We start from the raw sequence: 24,657 nt of genomic DNA on the forward strand, positions 1-24,657 counted from the left end.
CTGGGCTCGGAAGTTGGATCCTTCTGAGTCGCATGTGGCACAGAAGACAGGTACATATCTGAGGAGGCCCCGGGAAGTTTCGGGAAGACCGTCTCCGTACGGAGAAGGTAGTGGTGGGAAAATCGAGAGGGGGGCGGGAAACAGTGACCCCTCCCTCACTACAAAATGGAGATGGTTTTATTTTAATGAGAGGTAGAACCCTCGAGGACTGTAGGAATCAGGCACACTTCCTCTCTGGTGAGACTTTCTCTCCAGAGTTGGAGAACCTGAGACTTGGCTCTGGGCCAGGTTCCTTTGCCCCCCCCAGGCTGGGCAGCCTAGTCGACTCCCTGGGGCTTGCACTCACCCCCAGAAGCGGAGATTTTGCTCAGTACTTAGTCCCCTCTACAAACCAGCTGGGTTCCAGGCTGGGAAATCTGGTATCCCCAGGATCCTCTTGTCTTGCCCCCTTTCTGCCACTGCCCTAGCTCTTGGGTGCTTATCTCTACTGATGCTCCTGGTTTGAAAACCCACATTCGGCATCCTGTAGCTGAGCGCAGCACAAGACCCAGAGAGATCAAAAGCATTGGTATGAACCGTTGTGAGGGAGGTGAATATTTAACGCTTTTGTTCATCAATAACTCGTTGGCTTTGACCTGTCTGAACAAGTCGAGCAATAAGGTGAAATGCAGGTCACAGCGTCTAACAAATATGAAAATGTGTACTCTCACTGGGTCCCTACCCAGCCCAGCAGGACCCCCCAATTTGTCTGGATAAAGCCCAGGCCCAGTGTCCCCAAGACAGTGGATGTGTGGGAGCACTTGGCAATAGGGAAAGTTGGGGGAAACCTCTCTGGGCCACGGGAAGTGGGCTTGGGGCACCCTCAGAGCTCTTGTTAGAATTGTCACCAGGAAATCCCTACAAAATATCCAAAGCACTGCAGCCAATGGATTGGGATGGGTTTAGGGGAGTGTGCAAAGTGCAGAGTAGAAGCAGGCAGCCAGTTTTTCCAGTTTGGGGGGCAGAGGGGAGTCTCCCTGCTTTGCCTCCCCAGACCGGAACTAATTTTTGCATCATGAGGGGAAAAAAATCAAAACAAAAAACATTTGAACACCTCTGACCTATGGTCAGGGGTCCCAAAGCCCCACTCGAGCCTGGGCATCCCTCTGTCCCCCAAATCCATGCGGGCCTTCAGTGCGCCTGTGCTCGTGGTGCCCTGCACCGAGAGGTGAGCCCCTGAAAGCACCGAGGCACTGGGGTGGGCGCGCATTTCGTGAACTTTTGTTCCTGTGTGCTGCTGTCGGCAAAGCAAAAATAATGAAACTTTGTGATATGTTTGTAAATGATTTCGAATGACCCCTCGCCCTGCCCTTCACCATTAGTACGCTGGCCCCAACCCAGGGCAGCTCGGTGCCTGCAAGCAGCGCCTGCCTCGGGGGTCTGCAGCAGCAGCAGCAGCAGCAGCAGCAGGACCGAGAGGCCAGCCACCAGCCGGACTCAGGGCCCAGGAAGGTAAACGCGCGATTTCTTGAAGAACTAGCTTTGTCAGTCAACCTGGCTGCCCAGCAGTGCGAAAAATAATGGACGGAGGATATTCCCCTCTTGTCTTTCCTATGCCACTAAGAGCATTTGCTCCTTTCTGGAAAATACCACTTGATAAGGGGGGGGGGGCGGCTGATATTTGGATCTGGAGAAGGGGAATAATAAAGCAGCCATTTGTGGGATGGATTGTTTTTTTCTTCCTAAGAAGATTGTCCTGGCTCCTTGACTGTTTGATAACCCCAGCCCTAGTACAAGGATGGGGAATTCGTTGCTGCAAATTGCCACTAAGCCCTTCAGGCTACCTGAACTCTCTCTGAAAATGCGGGTGGCTGTGTCGGGCTGGTGGTGGCTCTGAGGAAGAGGCCAAGGCTGGCAGTGGTCTGGGTACCCAATTTGGGTGGAACCCGGAGGTAGTAACGTTGTCTATATATACCCTGTAGAACCGAATTTGTGTGGTATCCACATAGTCACAGATTCGATTCTAGGGGAATATATGGTCGATGCAAAAACTTCACTTTCCTCCGAAATAGCCTGAGTCGGAAGGAGAGGCCAGAAGCAGCCGGGGTGGGTCAATCGCCTCTTTCTCTTTTATTGCATTGGACTGCAAGAGGATCGACTGAGCCTGGTGACACAGAGCACCCTTTTCTTTGAGAAGCCCTTCGCCTTTATGCAGAGGCTCCTGTGAAAACCATAATTAGTTACACGAATTCAGGGCCAAAAGGCTAGGTTTTGGAGGACTGGGGAGTGAGGTCGGAGGCCAGGTAGCCCCATCTCTGCCCTCAGGGAGCACAAGGTTGGAGGGTGCCCAATGAGGGGTTCACTGGACATTGACTGCCAGCCTGGTAAGGAGGCAAGCTGGAAAGGAGTGCAGGGTCCTTTGGGATCCATTCGGCGGGGTGGGGGTGCCCTCACCATCTTCCTGGAGCACCCCTTAGCTTCACAGGCTGAGGCAGTGGGAGACTCAAGTCATACTCGCAAGGCCCCGGCTTTGGCTAAAAACATCTCAGCTTGGGCACTCACAGAAAGCTTGGTGGTTACTCATTGCCTAAATTGACTCAGGCCAGTCAGATTGTGGTAACTTTTGGGTGACCCTGACGAAGACAAAGCCAGGACTCGGCCTTTGTATGGCAGAGTCCCCGTTCCCGCGGCTGGGTTGGCGGGAGCTGGGTTGGCGGGAGCCCTGCCTGCTGGGGTACTCTACCCAACTCGGATGCTACCTCACCCACCTGCCTTTTGGTGCCCACACCCCAACAGATGTGGGGATTCATTCCCCCTTGAACTATGCCTACTTGTGGGGGGGCCGTTTTCAGGCTGGTCGGTGAGTGGAAAGGGCACTGGGGGTTAGCAAAGTCACAGGCAGACAAAAACCTGGGGTTACCTGCAGGGAATGAGGGTGCTGGGGATCAGAAGTACATTAACATCTGGTGAGGGCCCTCATATGTGCCACAGCGAGTCGCTTGATTACACGTATGTTATTTAGTTAAATTTGTGAAAATTATGAGATGCTCACCAACCCGGTGATAAACTCGCTCCCTCGCTATTGGCTGGCTTGGTCACATGGCCGCCAACTTTATTCAGTTGACAGCAAGTAGGAGGGCCCAATGGAAGGAGAAAAAAAGACAACACGAGAAAAATTAGTATTTTCTACCTTCTGAAATTAATGGCCATGAGTTCGTATATGGTGAACTCCAAGTATGTGGACCCCAAGTTCCCTCCGTGCGAGGAATATTTGCAGGGCGGCTACCTAGGCGAGCAGGGAGCCGACTACTACGGTGGAGGCGCACAGGGTGCCGACTTCCAGCCCCCGGGGCTCTACCCACGGCCTGACTTCGGTGAGCAGACCTTCGGAGGCGGCCCGGGTCCGGGCTCATCGCTGCCCACACGGGGTCACCCGCAAGAACCGGGAAGCCACTACGGCGCCCCCGGAGAGCCGTGCCCGGCGCCTCCTGCGCCCCCGCCCGCACCCCTGCCAGGCGCCCGGGCCTGCAGCCAGCCGGGCGGCCCCAAGCAGCCGCCCCCCGGGACGGCGCTCAAGCAGCCCGCCGTGGTCTACCCATGGATGAAGAAGGTGCACGTGAATTCTGGTAAGGCGTGGGCCGGCGACCTCTCTCAGTCCCCACGCCAGCCCAGCGGCCTGGGCCCCGGGAGGGAGTGCGAGTGGGTGGGGGCCTCAGTGGACGCCTCACTTACACTCTCCATAAATTTTTACAGCTGAGGGAGCAGGCTGGGACCCTGTGGCTGGCTGCTTGTCTGTGGGCAAAAAAGGGGGTGGAGAGGGGGTGGGTTGGGGGAGGACTCCATTTTCGGAACAGAGCGGACACGGTGGAGGAAAGGGGGCTTTCCAAAATGCTTGTAAATTCCGGAGCTTTCGGTGGGCCAGGGAGATGGGAGCACAAGTAGGGATCCCCGCCTGCTAGCTTGGAGAGCGCGTGGGTGTGAGGGGTGGGTAGGAGTGAGCGTGCGCTGGGAGAGAGGGCGGGAGGGAGGGAGAGCAGGCTTGGAGCACAGGCAGGGCCTGGGGCCTCGGGGCGCGCCAGGAAGTGAGCAGCGCTGGCCGGGGGCCTAACTAGTGGCCAGGCGCTGACCTGACCTCGCTGTCTCTCTTGCCTCTCAGTGAACCCCAACTACACCGGCGGCGGGGAGCCCAAGCGATCCCGGACGGCCTACACTCGGCAGCAAGTCCTAGAACTGGAAAAGGAATTTCATTTTAACAGGTATCTGACGCGGCGCCGTCGGATTGAAATCGCTCACACCCTGTGTCTGTCCGAGCGCCAGATCAAGATCTGGTTCCAGAACCGGAGGATGAAGTGGAAAAAAGACCACAAGCTGCCCAACACCAAAGGCAGGTCCTCGTCGTCCTCATCCTGCGCCTCCTCAGCTACTACCCCCGGCCAGCATTTGCAGCCGCTGGCCAAGGACCACCACACGGACCTGACGACCTTATAGAAGTGGGGACCCTGAGCCCATCCCTCCCTGCGCTCCCGGCTGAGCCGAAGCTGCGGGGGCAGGCCGGGCCTGCTGTCACCTCGTTGGGCTCTAAGGTACTGTAGGGTGGGCCTGGGACATGCAGGCCGCCCTCGGACTAGGGTAGCATCCTGCCCGAGGGCAGCCCCCTCCCTGGAGCGGCTATGGGGGTGGAAGGGGGGGTGGGATACTCTCTCTACGTATATTATCATATGGCAGGAGCTACTGAGACCATAAAACCTTGGCGAGTCATTAAACTCATGAAAAATCTCCGCTGTTGGATTTTGAATTTGCAAGTGAAGGTTGAATGCTTTATCCCAGTGTGAATTTGAACATCCTCCCCCACCCCACCCCTCCAGGGATCTTTGTGGTTTAATAATGTGGGGGAGTTGAGGCAGCAGGTTGGCCACCCCTGTGCTAAGTGGAAGCAGAAGGGCTGGGCCAGGATTTCTGAACTTTCTGGGTTGTCTATTTAATTTCCAGTGTGAAGAAGAAAAAAAAAATATATATATATATATTTTGTTCCCACTGGCCCCATGCCCAAAGAAATGAGTCTAAGAAGGAAGTGGAAACGGGTTATTTTATGTTTAGATTATATTTGCTTAAATATTTATTTGCTGGGGAATGGGGTACAGGAATGACTGACATCTTAATACCCAAAAACCTTAAGATGGTGAAAGGGGCCGAGTTTCAGGGAGCAGAATCAGAGATATGTGGACTTCTGGCTGTAAGTGGTATTTTGAACCCCACCCCCTCCCTATTCCCCGGAAATGTGTGTGGGGGCCCTTAACCCTTCTAGAGGGAAGCAAAGGGTCCACTCTGAGTTGAGTTCTTGAAAATATATTTCCACATGTGCTTTTTTCAGCACTGTGCTACAAGAAGTTCTGAGTGATTAAAGGAAAGAGGGAAAAAGAAAGAAACAAATGGTCCAACATTTTTCTTCTGGGGAAAGAAAACAAAACCTCTATGTTCTGGGTCATTAGATAATGACTGAATTTTCTGTTCCAACTGAATTCCAAATGTCCAAGTAGCCCATATAGTAATATTTTGTAGGAATTGGGGGAATTGGTGTATGGCCTATATGGGAGAGGGGGTGTTCTGTGGGGGGGGGGAGAAAGTGGGAAGTAGAAGAAGTCTTACTTTAAAAAAGAAAAAAATTAATTGAATCTAGAAGTCCACAAAAGTTGGTCTTAGGGTTTTTCCCCTGAGGTTTTGATTTTTAAAACAAATCTTAAAGTTTTTCGCAACCCGTTAGTTAGAAGCAGAAATTGTAAAAGTACAAAAGTTTTCAGGCCCTCTTCCTTGCCTTGAGAATAGTGATTTCAAACAATCACTCTCAAACAACAGGAGAGATGTTCTTCAGTCATTTTTCTTTTGCCTTGCCTGGTAAGGGTTCAAAGCTCATTTTTCTAAAATGCTGACCCTTAGGTATACAGGGGGAAAGAGTCAAAGGTAATGACCAGAGTTCATATACTCAAATGAAACAAATCTTCAAAAGTTTAAACCCCACAGCCTCGGGCTCCAAAAAGAAACCCCAGGTTGTAGCTATCGAAAAGTAATAAAACCGGGGAGGGAGAAAGGGTGAGCTTGAAAGAGAGACTCAGAATTGGGGTTATTTTTTCAATGCTTCGGAACACTGTACAAGGTCTCCGTGGTAATTTTAAAAATACACTTAGGTGTAGGGGAAAGAAAAGACTTTTCTCTGCAGCCATGTTCTTTGGTTCAGTGTCTCCTGAGAGCTGAGGGCAGGTATTCACTGGAGTCCCTAGGCTGAAATTCCACTTCTCTAAAGTATCCTCCAAGCCTTGGTCTTTTGTATTAGACCCTGGGGACAGCTCTTTGTTCCTCTTTGGGGTGAGCCTGGCTCTCAGACTTGCACATGGCAATACTTGAATATCAGCACGTCGGGATATTAAAGATGGATATTCCTGCATTATTCACATCATTGTTTCTATGACAAAAAGGACGGAGTTCATACATAGTCAAGATGTCTTTTTTCTGACGCCCTCACGTTGAGAAGCTGAAAAGGTATTTTACTGAAGTTCGGGGCTAAATTACAGAATCAGGTTCATCCAGAGGACAAATTTTCTATTCGATTAGCTGTATTTCAGCCGGGAGGACTGACCTCTAAACCCTTAACCTTTTGGACTCTAACTACCCTTCTCTTCTTTTTTTCCCCTCTAACATGGAGAGCGGTCTTTGGATGTAGCATTTGAAAAGAGCCGCTATCCTCAGGCAAGTTGAAAAGTTGCTAAGAGTCTTTCCTTAAACCTAAATCTGTGAATACATGTAACTTCTCCCTGGGAGGGGACAGAAGTATGTATTTTCACAGCATCCACCTACATATACAGGGCTGCACAAAACCAGGTTTACAGTTGTTATAAAATGAATAATACAGTCTTTAATAAATAATAATACAAGAATAAACTCTATGTTTAGTGTATTCACAACTATAAACCTACTTTTGCCAACCCCTGTATATTGTAGAGATTACTATATAGATTTTCCCCCTTCCCTAAAGTTCAGGTCACTTACCCTAACTTCAGACCAAATGCCAAAATTACTTAACTGGCTTTACCCTGGCCCCAGGAGAAAGCCAAGTGGCATGTTTTGATGAAGAAGATCCAAGCTTATTCTCAAACATAGCCCCATTACTTAGGAAAGTAACTTAATCAGAGAAACAACTTCTTTGTTTATAAGTCCTCAGCTATCCTTCTCAGCTTCCAGGGATTGTCTTTTGAAATGTTAATGGAGCCTGGATGGCCCAGAGGGCAGCTCAGGACCCTGGGGTCCCAACTGGACCCCACCGTCCATTTGGGCCTACAGGAGTGGGACAGGGAAGGAGCAGGGCCCCCCAACCACCCAGGGCAGGGAAGGAAATGAGTTGCCATCTGGGAACGTGCTCTGGAGAAAGCTAGATGTGGAAAGGCTCAGTGCCCATTTGCTTTTATTTGTTTCTACTTTGTTCCCCCAAATATGAGCCAGAAGTGTTTGTTTTGGTGTTTTTTTTTTTAAGTTGCGTTGGGGTCATAACTAGGGGGAATTAAGTGTTTGCTGAGGACATTGCTCCTCAGACTCCCGTCTCATTTTGTCCATTGCAGTCTTTTGTTGGGAAATGACATTGTCAGTCAGCCCATGTGTCTGTTTCACATAAGATACTTTTGAAATAGAATTGACCAATGTTCTGCTGCCACTGATTAAAGTATTATTTATACTAATTGTTGCCTGTAGTTTTGATGTAATTCATTGATCTATATTTGAAATAATAAAAAGGTATAGTAAATCTCCCTCCTGTTTGGTGCCTCCACAAAAGCATTCTTCATTAAGTCTTCTGAAAGCTAACATTCACTAGGAACTTTTTTTTTTTTTAAATTTTCTGCAATGTTCCTGGCTTACGAAGTTTAAACTGTGTAAGGCTTAGTTATTCTATCATTACATCCTCCTTATTCATACATACTCCCAATTTGACCACTGTGAGCACTGGGAAGCCTAGGATTGAATTCAGGCTGCTGGGTGGTGGGCATTATTTTTAAAAGGAAAGTAAGTTACTGGTCTGAAAGGAGGCTCCAGGCTGGCTTTCTGCCTGGCTCCAGTTGGCCCCAGGCCCCTTCAGCCTCTGTGACTAGTGGGTGAGAGATGGTCCCACCCCCCAATGCTAAGAGAGGGTGTATGTGCAGGGTTCTGGGCGAAGCTGGGACTGGCCAGTGGCTGCTCTGACCTGACCCCTCTGGCCTCCAGTCTTGGGCTCCTTCTACTTTTCCTGTGCTGCTCAGCCCCACTGGGGCCTCCAGCACCTGCCCCTCCTTCCCCCAGCGCCCACTCCGCCCTCCAGACGACAATAAACACTCCCCACTATAAAAAGTGGCGTGCGCTATTTTTATCGTGAGGGCTTTTTCACGTTTTGGCCTCGCCTTGAAGAGGGGCCAAGACAGGAGTTCCAAAGTAGATGGGATGGGAGGGCCTTGCTCGAGACAGGAAATGAGCAGAATGCGTAAAATCAGACATGTGTCCTTAATATATGGAAGTGCTCGCCTCAGACGCGTGGACATGTGTATTTATAAGTGCGTAGACAGAAGTTTAAATATTCAGACAAATTTTATGATTGTCCTTTGCCCGTCTTCTGGCTAATGGCTCCTCCTGTGCCCACCAATACATCAATAGGCTGTGTGTATTGAATCACGGGCTGGATGAGGAGAAAGCGAGCGCGTAGCCCAGCCCGCTGGAGTACAGTACAGTAAATCGGCCCCTTGGCAGGCAAACAGCGCTTCCCGCCCGCCCGCCCGCCATGTTGGGGAGCCCTCCCTGCCCCCCTCGCCGGGCGGGCAGCCGGGGCTCGCTGGCGGCTGGGGGAGGGCCTTTCATAACCCGGAGAATTTTCAAAGTGCGAGGAAGATGATAAGAATAGATTTCTACAAGTCCCGACCACGTGATTGGTGAAATAATTAATTCAGCACGTCCCTTAAGAAACACGGAGTCGTCATTAATCTGCCACGCAAAGGGCTCTCTTCGACTTGGAAAGTGCAGGGATCCCAAGAATATCACCCGCCCAGGGGGGCCCCCCACACGGCGCGCGCGGGAGTGCAGCCGGCAGGTAAATATTTTGGCGACTTTTATTTCTTCAGATTTAAATCCTTAATGAATTTAGCTGTCAGGGCCGCTGACAAATAGTTCTTTTGCTTCCTGATTTGGAACCAGGCGCTGGCGAGAAGTTGTTAGTGGCTTGGATGGTGACCTTTGGTTCAGCAAAGCTTTGCACTTATGAAAAATTACTGAGTGCGGCCGAGTGTGCGTGAGTGTGTGTGTGTGTGTGTGTGTGTGTGTGTGTGTGAGAGAGAGAGAGAGAGAGAGAGAGGGAGGGAGGGAGAGAGAGAGAGAGAGAGAGAGAGGGGGTGAGGGTGCGCACGGGCTCTTCGGAGACAACAGGAGTTGTAAAAAACGCCCGGCTGGGGGACGCGCCTGGCGCACGCGGGGCCGAGGTTGCCCGGTCGCCTGTGTCTACCGGGAACAATGGTCGCTGTCACGGCATCTGCCGCCTATTCTTAAACCGGTGAGAAAAGGCCCCAGCCCTCTTTTCAAGCGAGGGTCGTAAATTTTTCTTCGCGTCATAATAGGGGGCTATAAAATCGAGTTGAAATTTTACCCCAGGCAGGTTTTAACCAACAGATAATGATTTCCGAGTTGCTTCTCCCATTCCCCTCCCTCCCCATGCAAGGTCCGCTGCTTCTGTCATCCCAGCAAGGAGTTTTCCCTTCTTCCCCTTTATTTTTGTATTTTTAATTTGGGGGGATGATCTAAAATAAAAGCAGTGAAAAGAAGTCTTTGGCTCCGGAGTGGGAGACCCTGGGGCTGGTGGAAACCTGGCAGAAGGGATACGCAGGAGAGGCCAGAGGGAGATGCGAAGGCTGGATCTCTCACTTGCGCCCTTTGCAGCCTCTTTTCTTCTGCACTACAAGGGAATTCTAGGTCCCAGACCGACTCCGCTCCGATCTCACCCGCCCCAAGCCCACCCCCATCTTGCCGGAGATCGGAGCTGGGGGCAGTGGGCATTCTTCTCTAGCTCGAAACTCCCGCCAGGATGCCGGGGAAGGACAGCCTCTCTGTCCACCTCCTTCTCTCTCTTGGCTTTGAGGATGATTTCTGATAGCGGAGGCTGGCTGCTCTTGGTGGTGGTTTGGAGATTGTGTGTCTTTTGATTTCTCTTTTGGTGTGTGTATATTTCCCCGTCAGACAGAGACAAAGTTTCCTCCGCTATGAATTATACATTCAAACAATAACACATTAATTCAATTATTCAAAGATGACAAATGTTTATGTGTTTTGCAAGTGACTCTAGTGCAGATTCTGGGTGCTTTCTCTGAGTTGCTTGCCTTTTTCTCAATGAGAATTGGCTCCCCTCCCACCCTCAACCCCACCCACTCCAATCCAACTTCACATTTCCTGGTAGGCAGAGAGAGGAACCCACAAAAACCCAAACAAACAAAAAAACCCAAAAAACAAAACAAAACAAAAAAAAACTGCCTCTCTAGCCCTGCTGGCAGCCTGGCAGCCAACAGCCTCCCAAGGCCTGGGCTTGGCGGGCACCGGCCCGGGCTATTTTATCAGTGTGACAATTGCCCGGGTTGGTGTGATAAATCATCGTAAGTAATTCCTGAAAGGGTGCGAGGCTGTTGGGGGCCGGGCGAGGACTGTAAATCTTTCCGGTTTATTGCTCTATGAACATATGCTCCGATTGAAGAAGGCTTAGATCCTTTCCTGGAGACAAATTCCCGCAAAGGGGCCCCCCTCTTTGGCTGGAGATTAACACTTGCTGCGGGCCGGCTGCTCGCCCCCGGTGGGAGACTAGGGGGCGGGGTCCTCCTGGCAGGGGTGGAATGGGGCACCCAAGGTCCAGCTCCAAGAGGCTTCCCGAGTGGGCCTTCATCCAGGCCGGGCCAGGTGAACAAAAGCAGCCCGCTGACAAGTCTGAGGGCTCGAGCCTCGACCTGCCCGCTGGGACTTGGCCAGGCGTCTGGAATGGGGATGCGGAGAGCCTTACCCGCTTTCCCCCGGCTTTTTGCGTCTGCCGAGCACATTCGCCCTTCGGAGACCTTGCAAGCGGCGGCGGGGCATCTGCTCCGTGCCCATTGCCGCTGAGAATCAGAGCTGGGCATGAAAGCGAGACTTCGGGAAAGGGGCGGAGATCCCTGCATGGTGTGGGATTCCGGGGTGCAGGCGGGGCGGGCTACGGCACGGGGTCTGGCTGGAGGGCCAGACGCAGGCTCCGGGCTGCCGGTGGCGCCCCGCCGCAGCTTAACTCTTCCGACCACATGCAGAATTGTTACCGTGAATTTCACCGACCACCCGAAGAGTGCCAGGAACCGGCCCTGATTTAATATTTCTAAAACATAAGTTCCCTCCCTCCCCAGATAAACCTGGCTCGCGCCTTCTTAAAGGTGCCGCAGGAAGCGGGAAGGCACGGCCGTGAAGTCGTGCAGTCGGAGCCTGCGGGATCTGCGGGCCCTGCCCAGATTCAGAGGTTTACAGGTCATGGCAAACGGCAGTCCGGCAGCTCGGCACCTTGGCAACTCCAGGCTGCGCAGGACCCCGGGTGAAGTGAACAAGGTGCAGAGATGGGGGACTGCTCCGGAACCCGCCCGGGTCGGGGCCGGCCGCGGGCTGAGCCAAGGCCTTAAGCAGTGGTGATGCGATAGTTGTGGTGGGGTAACCGGCTTGGTCTGTGAGCTGGAGGCTCCAACATTAGGGCCGGGGCCGGAGCCCGTACTGTGTCATAACATAATTGCTTCGCCCAGGGAAGGGGAGAGCGGTCGCCAGCCTAGGCAGCACCTTGCCGGGGTGAGTGAGGAAGCAGGGAACTGGGTGCAGACGGGGGAGTCAAGGGAACCCCTGAGCATCTGATGCTCCACAGCCGCCTGCGGAGAAGCCTCTAAGACAGGCAGCCTCTAAAATTTCCATCCCGGGACCAGTCTCGAGGAAGACCAGGCCAGGGTCAGAGGTCGTAGGAGAGGCTCTCAGCGCCCCCAATCCACTGCCGGCGGCCAGGCTGGGACTATGTCTGTTCAGAGCAGCAAGATTGGGGCTTTCCTTCATCCTCATAGCCGCCAATGTCTGATGCTCCTAGGAAGGGGCCCAGATCCCACGCCTCCTGCCCATCCTCCCAGCCCCCAGGCCTGGCTGTGCTCCGGGGGCTGGGTGGTATAAAAGTTTCAGTCTCAATCAGTACAATCTTCCCCCGGGGTCACGTGAACAAATATGCTCGCATTTGAAGGCAGCGCCTGTATTTCCCGACTACGAGGGGGTTTCCGGGGCTCTCTCCAAATCCAGAAAGGACCACATTCCGAAAGCAAAACAAACCCCCGAGCTCTGGGGGGCCTGGGAGGGCTGGGCAGGAACCCAGGAGTGGGTGGGGGCACGGGTAGCCACCACTCTGGGCCTTTGAGCGGACAGGCGGGCGGGTGGACCTACGGGCGCACAGAGCAGGCGAAGCCAGCCTGGGGACTACGAACTCGTTCCTCCTGCGTTTATTGGTAGTTGAACCTCAGCCTGGTTCCGTTCTACCGGGAATTCTGTGTGCTCGGGTATATGGCCGCGTCAGCGAGCACGCAAGACCAGGGTTGGGACAGTGTTGTCTGCAGACAAAGGGGGAAGGCTAGCTCTGCCCCCCACTGGCGCCCACTCTAAGGCCGAGGACACCGGGTTTATGATAAATTGGGATCCAGGTAAGCAATTGCATGACAAAATGGAAATCTTTGGGCAGGGGGCTGCTTGCTGCCCTGAGTGGGATACTAAATATGATTTATTTTGTGTAATCTGTGATCTTGATTATTGCCAATTGTTGAGGCAGCCTGCATAGACCTAGATACACTTCTACATATACATCGAGGACGGTGATTAATCGTAACAAGGCTCGCTTTGTGGGAATGCTCCCCGCCTACCCAAAGGTTAGGAGGACACACTACCTTGCCAGACTTGGAGGGTGGCTTATGGCATGGGGTGGGGGAGAGGAAGGTGGCAGTTTGAGGAGTGGGTCAGTGAGGAGGTTAGGGGTTTAAGAAGTATTGGGGGGGGGTAAATGTACAGTTATGAGAATGGGCTGAAAATGAATAAAAAGAAACTTTTTTTTTACACTGTCACTGCCAAAGTAAGATGGAGCATCATATTAATTCAGTGTCTTGGGCTGCCCGGCTGGGCGCAGGCAGGTTGATTTATATGTATTTAAAATAAACTCTGTGGCCAGCCAGCTCCCTGCATTGTTCTGGGAGCTAGTTCCACATACATAGGCCTTTATCTCTTGCTCTTGGCTTAATTTTTTTTTTCTTGGAAGGTTAAAATGCCACTCAAGGTTCTCTCACCAAATTCAAGAGAACCCCCAAACTACCTAGAAGAGTTTGGGAGTCTCCTCCACATTCCCCCTCACTAGTGTAGGGTTTTGACTGCAAGAGTGGCAGAGAAAAGATTTAGGGCTTCTGGGTCCTTTTCCCTAAAGAACAGGAATGAAAACTAAATTGTATTTTGACTCGAGCATCCCATTAATCCTTTTGTTTACTATGTCCTGTGGCTGCTGGCATGGGGAGGACAGGACAATCCATCCCGGGTCTTTCCGGAGACCAAAGCCTCAGTGAGGAGCAACCTGAGTCTGAATAAAGGGCTCCCTGCTCCTGGGAAAGCCACAGGATCGAGTCAGACGGGGCCCTTATGGTGAAGGATCCCAGAAAGCAAGGAGCACTCTGTTAGCCTAGGCTGGGACTGGGCACCAGCGAGAGTGGGACCCACTTCCAGGGAGCTGCCATCAAAGGAGAGCAGTAAAGTTGTTTTGTCAATCGCCTGTGGTTGGCTTCATCAGAACTTAAAAGTCACTGGACATTTTTCTTTGCTTGCTGCCTTGGAGCTGCGCGCCTGCCAACTTAGTCAGCTGAATCCAATTACTATGAGCAGCATTTCATTTGGCCCCATGGAGCACTCACTTATAACTTCCCGAAAATTTCAATAATCCACACCTTATCCTAAACGCTCCCTATCCTAAAGACTTTTCCCGGGTACTGGTGGGGGATAAGGTATAGGGTCGGTCCTGCCCAGGACTAGCTCCTCTTTGACAGCTCTCCGAAGGGGTCACTCCCCCAGTTTCTGGCTGTGGAAAGGTATTTGGGCTAGTGGACCAGAGCCAGCCGAGCTAAGCCTTCTATTCTGGACAAGCAAGAGGCTGAAATCCACCAGGGCTGGATGGTGGGTGGGTTGGGGAGGGAGCCCAGGAGAAGGTGGTGGGGGCTCTGGGCGGCCCACCTTTGGCCACCTTGGGGTCCTCTTTTCTTTCCCCAAGCCTCTAGCGCCCAGAGCGCACAGAGCACCCCGAACGCCCAGTCGCAAACTTACCCTGTTACTCCGCGGCGGAGAAAACAAAATCTAGCTACCTGCATCCGGGGATCATGGCTCTGGGTGGGTTCCCAATTTTGCCTTTCTTCCGAGGGGAAGTTCCTACTTTTAAGGAACACTTTTTTTTTTCCCCAAAAAATAAATAAATAAATAAAATCAAGCGGCAAAAGTTGACGTCCGTCCACGTGAATGTGTCCTATAAAGCGGCTTCGGGATTTGCCGGTCCGGTCGTTGGGCCCGGGTACATCGCGCCTCATCGAGAAGCCCCTGGGGCCCGGCCCAGCGCAGTGGACCTCCTGGATCCCGGCCGGCTGGGAAGCTGAAGTCGAGGCGTGATGTTAGGATCTCTACCCGGCCGGGATCTCTCCGAGGCGCTTCCGTTGGGTGTTCATTAAGGGTGAGTTATTGCCGCGTGAGCCAAAGGTCACTTCAAAGGCTTATGGCTGCTCGCTCTGGTCTTTAAAAGGGCCCGGAACGCTTTGTGTGGGGCTTTCCCAGCTCGGTTTAGTGTTTGCAAACTACTGAGTCGACAAATTGCACAGGGCAGACGGAAGAGGGGGGATTGTGTCTCTGCTTTAACCTGGCAGGGCAGGTACCCACTGAGCAACCGGCAATGGTGGGCAGCTCCGTCTGTTTTGGGGTAAAGGTGTAAGGGATATTTGTTTCTTAGGTGGTTGCAGCCTGATTCCTAAACAGTTGTGTGGGCAACCTAGGTCAGGAGTGTGGTGGGCACTTCCTGGAATAAAACTCAGGGGAAACCATCGATGTATAACGTACCAACCGAGAAATAGCACCCTGTTCCCACTTTACTGGGGCTGCCCAGGCAGCCATTGATTGGGATTCACCCAGGCCCATCTACCTAATTCACCACTCTTTTCTGGTGCTGTGCTGTAGCCTCCCTCCCACTCCAATTCTGCACAGTCCCTTCTTCTGCTCTTAGAAGAGTGGGCTTGACCTGGAGGCCTGGGGAACCTGGAGCATTTAGAGCTTCGTTGGAGCAGGAGGAGGGGGACTGCTTTCCTTGCACCTCTGACACAGTTGGCCCACCCCCTGGCCAAGGGTGTGATCCTTCCCTCAGTTCCAACTCCCCCTTCTTCCAACCAGACAAGGACTTTGGCATTAAAGGCTTCTTGCTCCTCAGGAGCCACCGGTCTCTTTTCTGCCTGAGAGAAGGCACCCTGAATGGCTGCAGTCACATTTTACAATATTCACATTGATTGTGACACCCTTAAAGAGGGTGAAGCCTCTCGACATGTGTTTGTAGGAACTGGCTGCCACTTAGAGTTTTCCATTTTGTTCCAGATCTGCCTGAACAGAGTATCAAAAGGAACCCGAAGAGCCTACAAAAAGAGTTAGAGACAAAATTCGAGAAAACACATATGCACACTCATACACACAATTGTGGTGAGTGACATGATTTTAAAAAATAATTTCCACTCTATGTTCATCTGTCCTGCACCTCGAGGTAGCCATCTCAGGATTCATACATCAAGACATAAAACAAAGGGCGGCTTTGAAGTGGATCACCTCAGTGTGAACTGCCGTGGTTACATGATAACCGATCATCGGCCTTCAAATTTATGGCGCTTTAATGGGGTGAGCCCAGTGCCTTAAATGCAGGGTGTATTACGTACTGAGTTATCTGGGCTAAATAAGAGTGATTTAGAAGGCCTATCTAGGGCTCCCCATAGAGCAAAAGAGGCTCAGGCGGGATCAGGAGAACTTGGGCAGAAAGCCGTGAGATAAATACTATCCCCTTCCGAGCAAACCCTAAAAGGAGTAGTTACAAAATCCCGAAGTAGCAAAGCCAACAGGAAGGAAGAATCATTGTTCGGTTCCAGTGAATTAACGGGGTTATCCAGCAAGAGTCGTGTCTGCCAGAAAGACGTCTTGTGGCTTCCAAGGCCCTGGTTTAGGCAAAACAGGGAGAGGGGCCGAGGGCAACTCGAACGAACCTTAGAAAAATCTGAGACTAACAGAAGCAACCAACACACCACCACCTCCCCCTTCTCTTTCAACTTGCACGATCCGACTCTCCCGATCCGTGATTTACGACCACTGAGCGCTAGTCACAGCGCGGAGACGGCCACCCGTTCGTTCCCTCCCCAAGCCCCTCGCCCTTTCCACGGCCGCCTCGGGCAGGCAAGCGCGGACCGGCCTTCGCGCAACCAACGGGCGAGCCTTCTGGCGTCCCCAGGCCACGGCGGGCAGCAGTTCTTCGGCCCCGGAGAGGCTGAGTGCGTCCCTTTCCGCGTCTGGCCGCCCTGCAGAGTTGCTCCAAGAGGCGGCACCGGCCACTTTATATAATCCCCCTGCTCCGGGGGCGCGGGCCCGGGAAAAGTGCGGAGTAGGGCATTCTTTTGCTGCGCTTCCTCCTACGTTGAGTCCGTTTTCCACTTCTGAAAAGTGCCGGGCCTGGGGAAGTGTTTTTCTTTTCATTCCTTACTGAAGCGTTTACTGCCGCTGTGCTCGCAGTCATAAATTTTGTTACAAACCACAATGACAGGTGCATTGATATGCACCGTGAGAGCTCCAGCTGCTTAATAACCCCGTCCCCTGGCCGCTGTGAGCGCCTTTTATTTATTCGGTATCATATTAGGTATTGATCCCGGGCAGAATTAAGTGCAGTGAGCAAGTATCTGGATTCGGCTGTTTGGGAGGCGCGGTGGGTGCGGCAGGCTAACGCGGCCTGGGGAGCCGGCGGTGGTCGCTCAGAGGCTGCTTTCCTTCCGTCGACTTCCCGGGACCTCGGGAAGGGATGAGCCAGACCCCCTTTTGGCGCCCCTTCTCCAGGAGGGGGCGGGGATGGCGCCGGCAGAGTTGTGGGGAGGTTGCCCCGCCGGTTCCCTGGTCTGGGGGGTGGAGGGGAGAACTGAGAGGAGAGGGCTGCCGAGGACTTGGGAGGCTGCCCCTCCCCCTACAGGGGCTTGTCTTCACCCCAAGGCATTTGGGTCCCAGAGCCCAAATGAGCAGAGGTACCAAAGGGTGAGAAAAGAAAGCCTTAAAGAAAGGGGTGGGGGTGATCGAAAAGATGAGCCACTGAACAGTTGACCATTGTCCAAGTGATTTATGACCCATTCCTGCTTTTTAGGTTCAGGCAGAGTTCACAAGGAGTAGGGATTTCTGGAAAGAAATAAGCTTTTTTTTTTTAAAGCCAGTTTTGTGACAATATTCTCAGGTTCTGTTTTAGGAAATGTGGCTTCTTTAGGGCACAATATATTTGGGGGTTAGGGGAGGCAGCAAAGTCCTTCCCCTTTAGGAGAGGGCTACTGCCATGGCTTCTGGGGAAATGGACATTGGGGTGGCAAATCGCCATTGTGTGTGCCTTGAAATTCCTTAATACAATGAAGACAGAGAACAGTCTCTGTCGTTACCCATGAAGCTGCCCACTATTTGCACTTTTGACATCTGTACACAGCGTGTTTTCTAGGAATATGCCATAGGAACAAATATATATGTAAAGCCATCTGTTTCAAAGACCTGGTCAGTTCCTAAAGAAGCTGTTTCAGTGCGACTGGTCCACCTATCAAGATAACTTGGTCAACCTGGGAGGCAAGAGGGAAATGTTTTTCTTCCACTGTTGTAACTGGAATGACAGAAGCAACAGTGAGTTCTGTTGGTCTGAGTGTCAAATGTGACCATTTTGACATCCAGAGGGTTCAAAGTTTAAGACTGGAAGCTGGATCCCAGAAAAGTACAGAAACTTAAGCAAGCTCAGAGTACCTGGTGCTTTTGCCTGGGGACATATAAATATTAGTCATATGATGAGGAGTTAGCTGTCCATTTGATATTCAGTAATTTTAAGAGTCAGAAAATATAGAAAATGAATGGAATGAAAGATTAAGACCAGCTTTGTTGAGTAGATATCTTAATTGCATATATTTAATAACAATTATAGAAACAATTCCTAAAATATAACATCCTAGTGTTCTATTATCCTATTGCGAAGGGCTTCTCATCAAGATAAATGGCATACTCACTTATATTTTAAAACAAAAACAGTCAATACTACCAAAGGCTAGTATATTTATTTATCTATTTATCTAAAATGTTTTATTTCTTTTTTGGAGAGGGGAAGGGAGGGAGAAAGAAAGGGAGAGCAATATCGATGTGTGAGAGATACATCTACTGGTTGCCTCTTGCATGCACAACCCCAGCTGGGGACCTGGCCTGAAACCCAGGCATGTACCTGGACTGGGATTTGAACCAGCGACCTTTGGGATTGCAAGCCAGTGCTCAATCCACTGAGCCACACCAGCCAGGGCTTTTATTTATTTCTTAATTATTTTTAAAATCCTCACTCAAGAATATGTTTTTATTGATTTTAGTGAGAGAGGAAGGGAGAGAAACATCAGTTGCCTCCCACACATGGCCTGACTGGGGATTGAACCCACAACCTAGTGTGGGTCCTGGCCCACACAACCTTTTGGTGTGTGGAGGACAATGTTCTAATTGACTGAGCCACCCAGCCAGGGCTGAACAATTTTTAAAAATCTAGTTAGGCTTTTTGGTGAAGTGGAGGGGAAATGAATGACTGGAGAAGCGATTTTGGCACTAGTGGTCAAATCCATTAGGCCACATAAGTTGTCTAGATAATATGGTCCATCATGATGACCATGATGTAAGCCAGGGAGTTGTGGGGAAGAAAAGTTGCCTGAAAGAAGAGATCAAGAATTAAGACCAGGAAGCTGACCAATGAGTTTTCTTTATCAAGCAGACAAAAGTGGTTGAATGGTATTAGTTATACTTTAACTCCTCAGGAGCCTTTCAGGAAAAGGGGCATGTGGGTGAGAAGGGACATCTCCATCAAGAGTCAGAGGACACAAAAGGGGTAGAATTTTTCTTAGTTTTTTTTTTCCTCCTTCTAATTCTGGGTCTATTCATTACGCCAAAAGAGGCTGTCTTACTGGTTGTGAGTTGGATGGTGGTGGTAGAATGAATGATCTAGAGTAGAGGTAAACAATAATATTTATACAATAGATTCAGGATAAAAAGTGATAGTTATAAAGCATTTTCCATTTATCTGTGCTCTATGCATTTCAAATTCTAAATCTTTTCACCCATTTTCAGTGGTATCCATTTAAAAGTAGTGGAGGACAAAGTTAAGAGAGTAGAAAAATGTAAGTGAAAGAGAAAAGACATTTTCTAGCCTCAAAAGAAGTCCAGAGTCTTTAAGTCCTCTTCTTGGTTTTTATCTCCTAGTGGATTTCACAGTGCTGACCCACAGAGCAAACTGGGCCGATTCTCACCCTGTCACCAGGAAGTGGACTATCTGGGTCTTCATGAAGGATGCTGAGATTCTGAAACCAGGTCGGGGAGATACTTTTTTTTTTTTTTTTGTAAGCACTCTGGCTATTCTGAGTGGGTTTCCTTTACCCATCAAAATCCTGGGATGACCCCATGGTTGATTGATCCATTAAGTCATTCACCCATTCAATAAGCATTTATTTATCACATCTGGGGCTCTGGGCTAGATGTTAGGGATATATAAATAAATAAGACACAGTCCCTGCCTGCAAGGAGCTCAAAGTTAAGTGGGAGAATTAGCCATTAAAATGTATGAGGCCATAGTGCTTTTCCATGCAGTTTCAAACACTAAATTGACACTCTTGGAGAAAGAAAATTGTATCTGGAGAAAGAAAGAAAAAAAGGGAGGGAGGGAGGGAGGGAGGGAAGAAGGAAGGAAGGAAGGAAGGAAAGAAGGAAGGAAGAAAGGAGGGAGGGAGGAAGGGAGGGGAGGAAGGGAGGCAGGTCCCTTTCCTTGGATGTAGCTAAAGAGAAGAAAAGGTCTCTTCTTATGTTTATGAGAAATACCTTCTGACCTTTCCAAGGGTTCAAATAAGTTTAACTTCATAAAATTCCAGATTCCGCACTATTAAGTGGGTGAGGATCATAGAGTCTAAGCTAGTCCCTCTGTATTGATTGGTTTTGCCAATGACAGTCCTGCTGGGGCCTCTCACTTTTCCTTTCTGCAGGTCTACTGGAGCCTGGGGCTGCCCCAGCTCTCTCAGGATTTGGCAGACGTTGGAGGTGGCAGTGAAGGAGACAGTGGTGGTCAATGTTATTTGAGCAGGGTCAGCAGGCCCTGGAGCTTCCTGAGTGCACGATGCAGAAGGCTGCTTACTATGAAAACCCAGGACTTTTTGGAGGCTATGGCTACAGCAAAGCCACTGACACTTATGGCTACAGTGCCCCCCATCAGCCTTATCCACCTTCTGCTGCTGCCAACTCCCTGGACACTGATTACCCGGGTTCTGCCTGCTCTATCCAGAGCTCTGCACCTCTGCGAGCGCCATCCCACAAGGGGGCTGAACTCAATGGCAGCTGCATGAGGCCTGGCACTGGGAACAGCCAGGGCGGGGCTGGTGGCAGCCAGCCTCCTGGTCTGAACTCAGAGCAGCAGCCACCACAGCCCCCTCCTCCACCACCGACCCTGCCCCCATCCTCACCCACCAATCCCGGAGGTGGAGTGCCTGCCAAGAAGGCCAAGGGTGGTCCCAATGCTTCTGGCTCTTCAGCCACCATCAGCAAGCAGATCTTCCCCTGGATGAAAGAGTCCCGGCAGAACTCCAAGCAGAAGAACAGCTGTGCCACTGCAGGTAGCTCTGAGGGAGCTTAACCCTGGACTAAGCCCCCTCCTCACCGACCCCAAGAAGCTAGCTCACTTAGGAACCAAGAAACTCAGGTTGGAAGTACAAGCTTGGAGGCCATGTGTCTAAACTCCCACTGACACAGAAATGTCCCTTCTTTTTAGTGTTCCTGATTGGGGGTCATACCCTTAGAGTGACAGGGGACTCACTCCCATTCCAGGCTGTTGGTGCCATAGCTGGGCAAGTCTCATAGTTATTAATAGACAGCTCTTCCTTATACTGATCTAATAACTGCTTTCCTGGGCTGCTAGCCATAACTCAGCTTCTTTTTCCATCCAATAGTTCTTCAAAACTTGAAGACAGTTATGATTCCCTGAGCCCAGGTAGTTATGCAGTCCATATCACATGAATTTCCAGCCTCTCAAATTCATAAGAACTGAAATCTATGGAGTGCTATGTTAAGAACCATGCTAAGTGCTTTACTCCCAGCCCAATTCTCCCCATCCCAGCAAATCCATAATAGGGGGCGCATATCCTAGAAGAAGAGGATATGCTCCGAGAGAGGAGCAGCCTTGTTTCTCTCCGTGGAAAGGGAGACCCTACAGTTGAGAAGATCTTCTGTAGCTCCATTCAGGGCGTGTGGAAGACGGGCAGGGACAGGAGCTCTGAGGCCTGCTGCCTCTCTCTCCTCAGCCTTCTCTGTTCCTGCAATTTTCTGGCCTTGTGTTCTCTGATGTGGTTTATCTTCAGGTAGATGAACCTGCTTGCAGGTTCAGGGCCACTTTGCAGCCTGAGATGTAGCTTACTTGTTATCAGGTCTCTGGTTTGCCTGCTGCTCTCTGGGGCTGCTGCTCCTAGAGGGAAAGTATCTTCCAGCCTGTAAGCTCCTTCTCCTGCCCCTCCTTCCCAGCTGCAGGCACAGGCCCTCCCTCCCAGGAGAAATCCATTTGTCTTCCCAGTGAGGGAGTGGACAAGCTGCTGAGAGGTGGCAGGGGTGGTGGAAACCAGTGTTAAGGCTGCTGGTACTAGCACTGCAATACTCAGAATGCTCCTGGCCTAGCCTTGTATCCTCCAAAATGCCAGGGCAGTATTTTTATGGTTTATCATCTCCCTGCATTTCGAGGCAGAGCTTTTGGGTGCAGCTGGGCTGGAGTAGGGTGCTAAGATCTCCACCCTCAGTCCTCGCTTCCCGGGTACTTCGCCCTGGAGCCAGCCCCTGAGCCAGCCCCTGAGCAAGGCAGGCTGCGGCTGTTCCCTCCTCCCCCCTCCCCCAGCAGAGGCTATGAGGAGTGTTCAAAGAAGTCTGGTCCTTCTTTGACGGAGCGGAGGCCTTACCAGCTGCTACTAGTCTCCATTAAACTCCTCCAAGGCCTTTGGGAGGGGAGGGGTTGGACAGAGGGGATCAACCTCAGACGGCAGATGGGGGTTTCAGGTGCGACTGATTAGTAGGCTTGGGGCTGGTGAGTTTCTTAGAATCTCATCTCCCAAACGCCCCTCCCCGACCCAAGCCAGGATTTTAAAGTGGGGGGCGGAGAGGGAAGAGGAAGGAACAAGGGACGCACCCCTTCCAGCCCTGGGTGTCTCCACCTCTCCTTCTCAGCGCCCCTCTCTCTCCCTCCTGTCCAGGAGAGAGCTGCGAGGACAAGAGCCCGCCGGGCCCAGCGTCCAAGCGGGTGCGCACCGCGTACACGAGTGCACAGCTGGTGGAGTTGGAAAAGGAATTCCACTTCAACCGCTACTTGTGCCGGCCACGCCGCGTCGAGATGGCCAACCTGCTGAACCTCACCGAGCGCCAGATCAAGATCTGGTTCCAGAACCGGCGTATGAAGTACAAGAAGGACCAGAAGGCCAAGGGCATTCTGCACTCGCCAGCGGGTCAGTCGCCGGAGCGCAGCCCGCCGCTCGGCGGCTCTGCCGGCCACGTGGCCTACTCGGGTCAGCTGCCGCCGGTGCCAGGCCTAGCCTACGACGCGCCCTCGCCTCCCGCGTTCGCCAAATCTCAGCCCAACATGTACGGCCTGACCGCCTACACGGCGCCGCTCAGCAGCTGCCTGCCACAGCAGAAGCGTTACGCGGCGCCCGAGTTTGAGCCCCATCCCATGGCGAGCAACGGCGGCGGCTTCGCCAGCGCCAACCTGCAGGGCAGCCCGGTGTACGTGGGCGGTAACTTCGTCGACTCCATGGCGCCCGCGTCCGGGCCGGTCTTCAACCTGGGCCACCTCTCGCACCCGTCTTCGGCCAGCGTGGACTACAGTTGCGCCGCGCAGATTCCCGGCAACCACCACCATGGACCCTGCGACCCTCATCCCACTTACACAGATCTTTCGGCCCACCACTCGTCTCAGGGACGCCTGCCCGAGGCCCCCAAACTGACGCATCTGTAGCGGCCGCCAACGGCCCGAAGTAGTGGCCCAATTACCTCTTTTGCTTTGGTGTCGGGGGTGGCGGGCGGGGCCGGCGGGGCAGCGGGTGACTCCTCCCTCGCCCTGGCCCGGGTCGCAGCCTCCCTGGTTTCGGGCCAACAGCGGCCGAGGCACAGGAGACTGGGCCTCCCCTCCAGGCGCGTCCTCCTTTGGGTGACTTGCCATAAATCAGCCGCAAGGATTGTCCTCTGTAAGCCTGACAGTGCCCTGTACAGCGGACCGAGGGACTCTAATCTGGTAATGGTGTCCCGAAGGTAAGTCTGAGAGCCATCGGCAGCGAGCTCTGCAGAGGGACTGGAGCCTAGAGAGCTCCGGGCCTGCCCCGTGTCTAGCCTAGTTGCAGACACCTTAATTTATATGCTCCTTTCCGTCCCGTAAGGATTGCATCGGACTCAACAATCTGTATTTATTATTTGAAGCGAGTCATTTCGTTTCTCTGATTATTTATCCTCGTCTTAATGTATTTATGTGTATATTTGTAGAATTTTCCAGCCAGCTTCGGAACGCGCTCCCAGGCCCCAGGGTCCACATTTCACCTCTTTAGTCCCCTTGGTCTGAATTAGTTGAGAGAGTAGTTTTTGAACAGTTGTAACCGTGGCTGGTGTTTGTAGTTGATGTAAAGGATCAAGACCGCAAAATGTCCTTCATGGGTAGGGACACCCGTTACTCATTTCTCAGCAGCCGCAGCCCTCCAACTCGACACAGTTTATTGATTTCAAATTGTCTGGTACTATTTGAACAAATATTTAGAATAAAAAATTTCTCAGTCGGAAGAGTATCTGTGTTAATCACACACACTTGCAAGTAGATCACTGCCTTTATCTTTCCCACAATCCCTGTGGAAGGCCCTCAAATAGGCTGACCCATTGAAATATTTTTTTTTTCATGCATTTGGAATCTAGTACATACACTGGCTGTAGGGATACTTGATTACATTCCAGCTATTGACATGAAGGGGAAAAACCTGAGAATGCAAACCCAGAAATGCTAGAGGGGATGATGTGGGTAGGGCTTTGCACTGCCCCTGCTTTGCTGTTTCTATCCTCCACCCCCTTTCTGGACACAAATCGACATTTTTAGATTGCATTCACATTGCGGAGGCCAGAGCTCACTTTTCTGCATTAAGTAATAAAAAAACTTTGGGGGAAAAAACCTGACAATCAAAAGAAAACAACAACAACAAAAAAAATGAAGTCGTAAGAAGAATTGAGCTATGAAAAAGCTAAGGTGCAAAAAAAGAATCCTTTGGAAACACGCACCTAAGCTTTTTCTCTAGGAAAACGCTGTCAAGA

General features: G+C 51.5%; 2 protein-coding genes across 2 annotated transcripts; both read left to right on the plus strand.

The window, feature by feature from the left end:
* The first annotated feature begins 3,181 nt into the window (after positions 1 to 3,181).
* On the plus strand, positions 3,182 to 4,467 carry HOXD4 (homeobox D4). The gene is made up of 2 exons (XM_054562347.1): positions 3,182 to 3,605; positions 4,136 to 4,467. The coding sequence occupies exons 1-2, from the start codon at positions 3,182 to 3,184 to the stop codon at positions 4,465 to 4,467; spliced, it is 756 nt and encodes a 251-aa protein (XP_054418322.1).
* A 15,943-nt stretch (positions 4,468 to 20,410) lies between these two features.
* On the plus strand, positions 20,411 to 23,326 carry HOXD3 (homeobox D3). The gene is made up of 2 exons (XM_054562331.1): positions 20,411 to 20,951; positions 22,569 to 23,326. The coding sequence occupies exons 1-2, from the start codon at positions 20,411 to 20,413 to the stop codon at positions 23,324 to 23,326; spliced, it is 1,299 nt and encodes a 432-aa protein (XP_054418306.1).
* The last annotated feature ends 1,331 nt before the right edge of the window (positions 23,327 to 24,657 follow it).

This window comes from Pteronotus mesoamericanus, unplaced genomic scaffold (assembly GCF_021234165.1).
Source record: "Pteronotus mesoamericanus isolate MK-2021 breed Mesoamerican mustached bat unplaced genomic scaffold, CSHL_Meso_final scaffold_651, whole genome shotgun sequence".
NCBI lineage: Eukaryota > Metazoa > Chordata > Mammalia > Chiroptera > Mormoopidae > Pteronotus > Pteronotus mesoamericanus.

Coding starts and splice junctions, on each gene's coding strand:
- HOXD4 (XM_054562347.1), top strand. CDS start 3,182: ATGGCCATGAGTTCGTATATGGTGAACTCCAAGTATGTGGACCCCAAG. Junction 3,606..4,135: donor GAAGGTGCACGTGAATTCTG/GTAAGGCGTGGG, acceptor CTTGCCTCTCAG/TGAACCCCAACTACACCGGC.
- HOXD3 (XM_054562331.1), top strand. CDS start 20,411: ATGTTATTTGAGCAGGGTCAGCAGGCCCTGGAGCTTCCTGAGTGCACG. Junction 20,952..22,568: donor GAACAGCTGTGCCACTGCAG/GTAGCTCTGAGG, acceptor CCTCCTGTCCAG/GAGAGAGCTGCGAGGACAAG.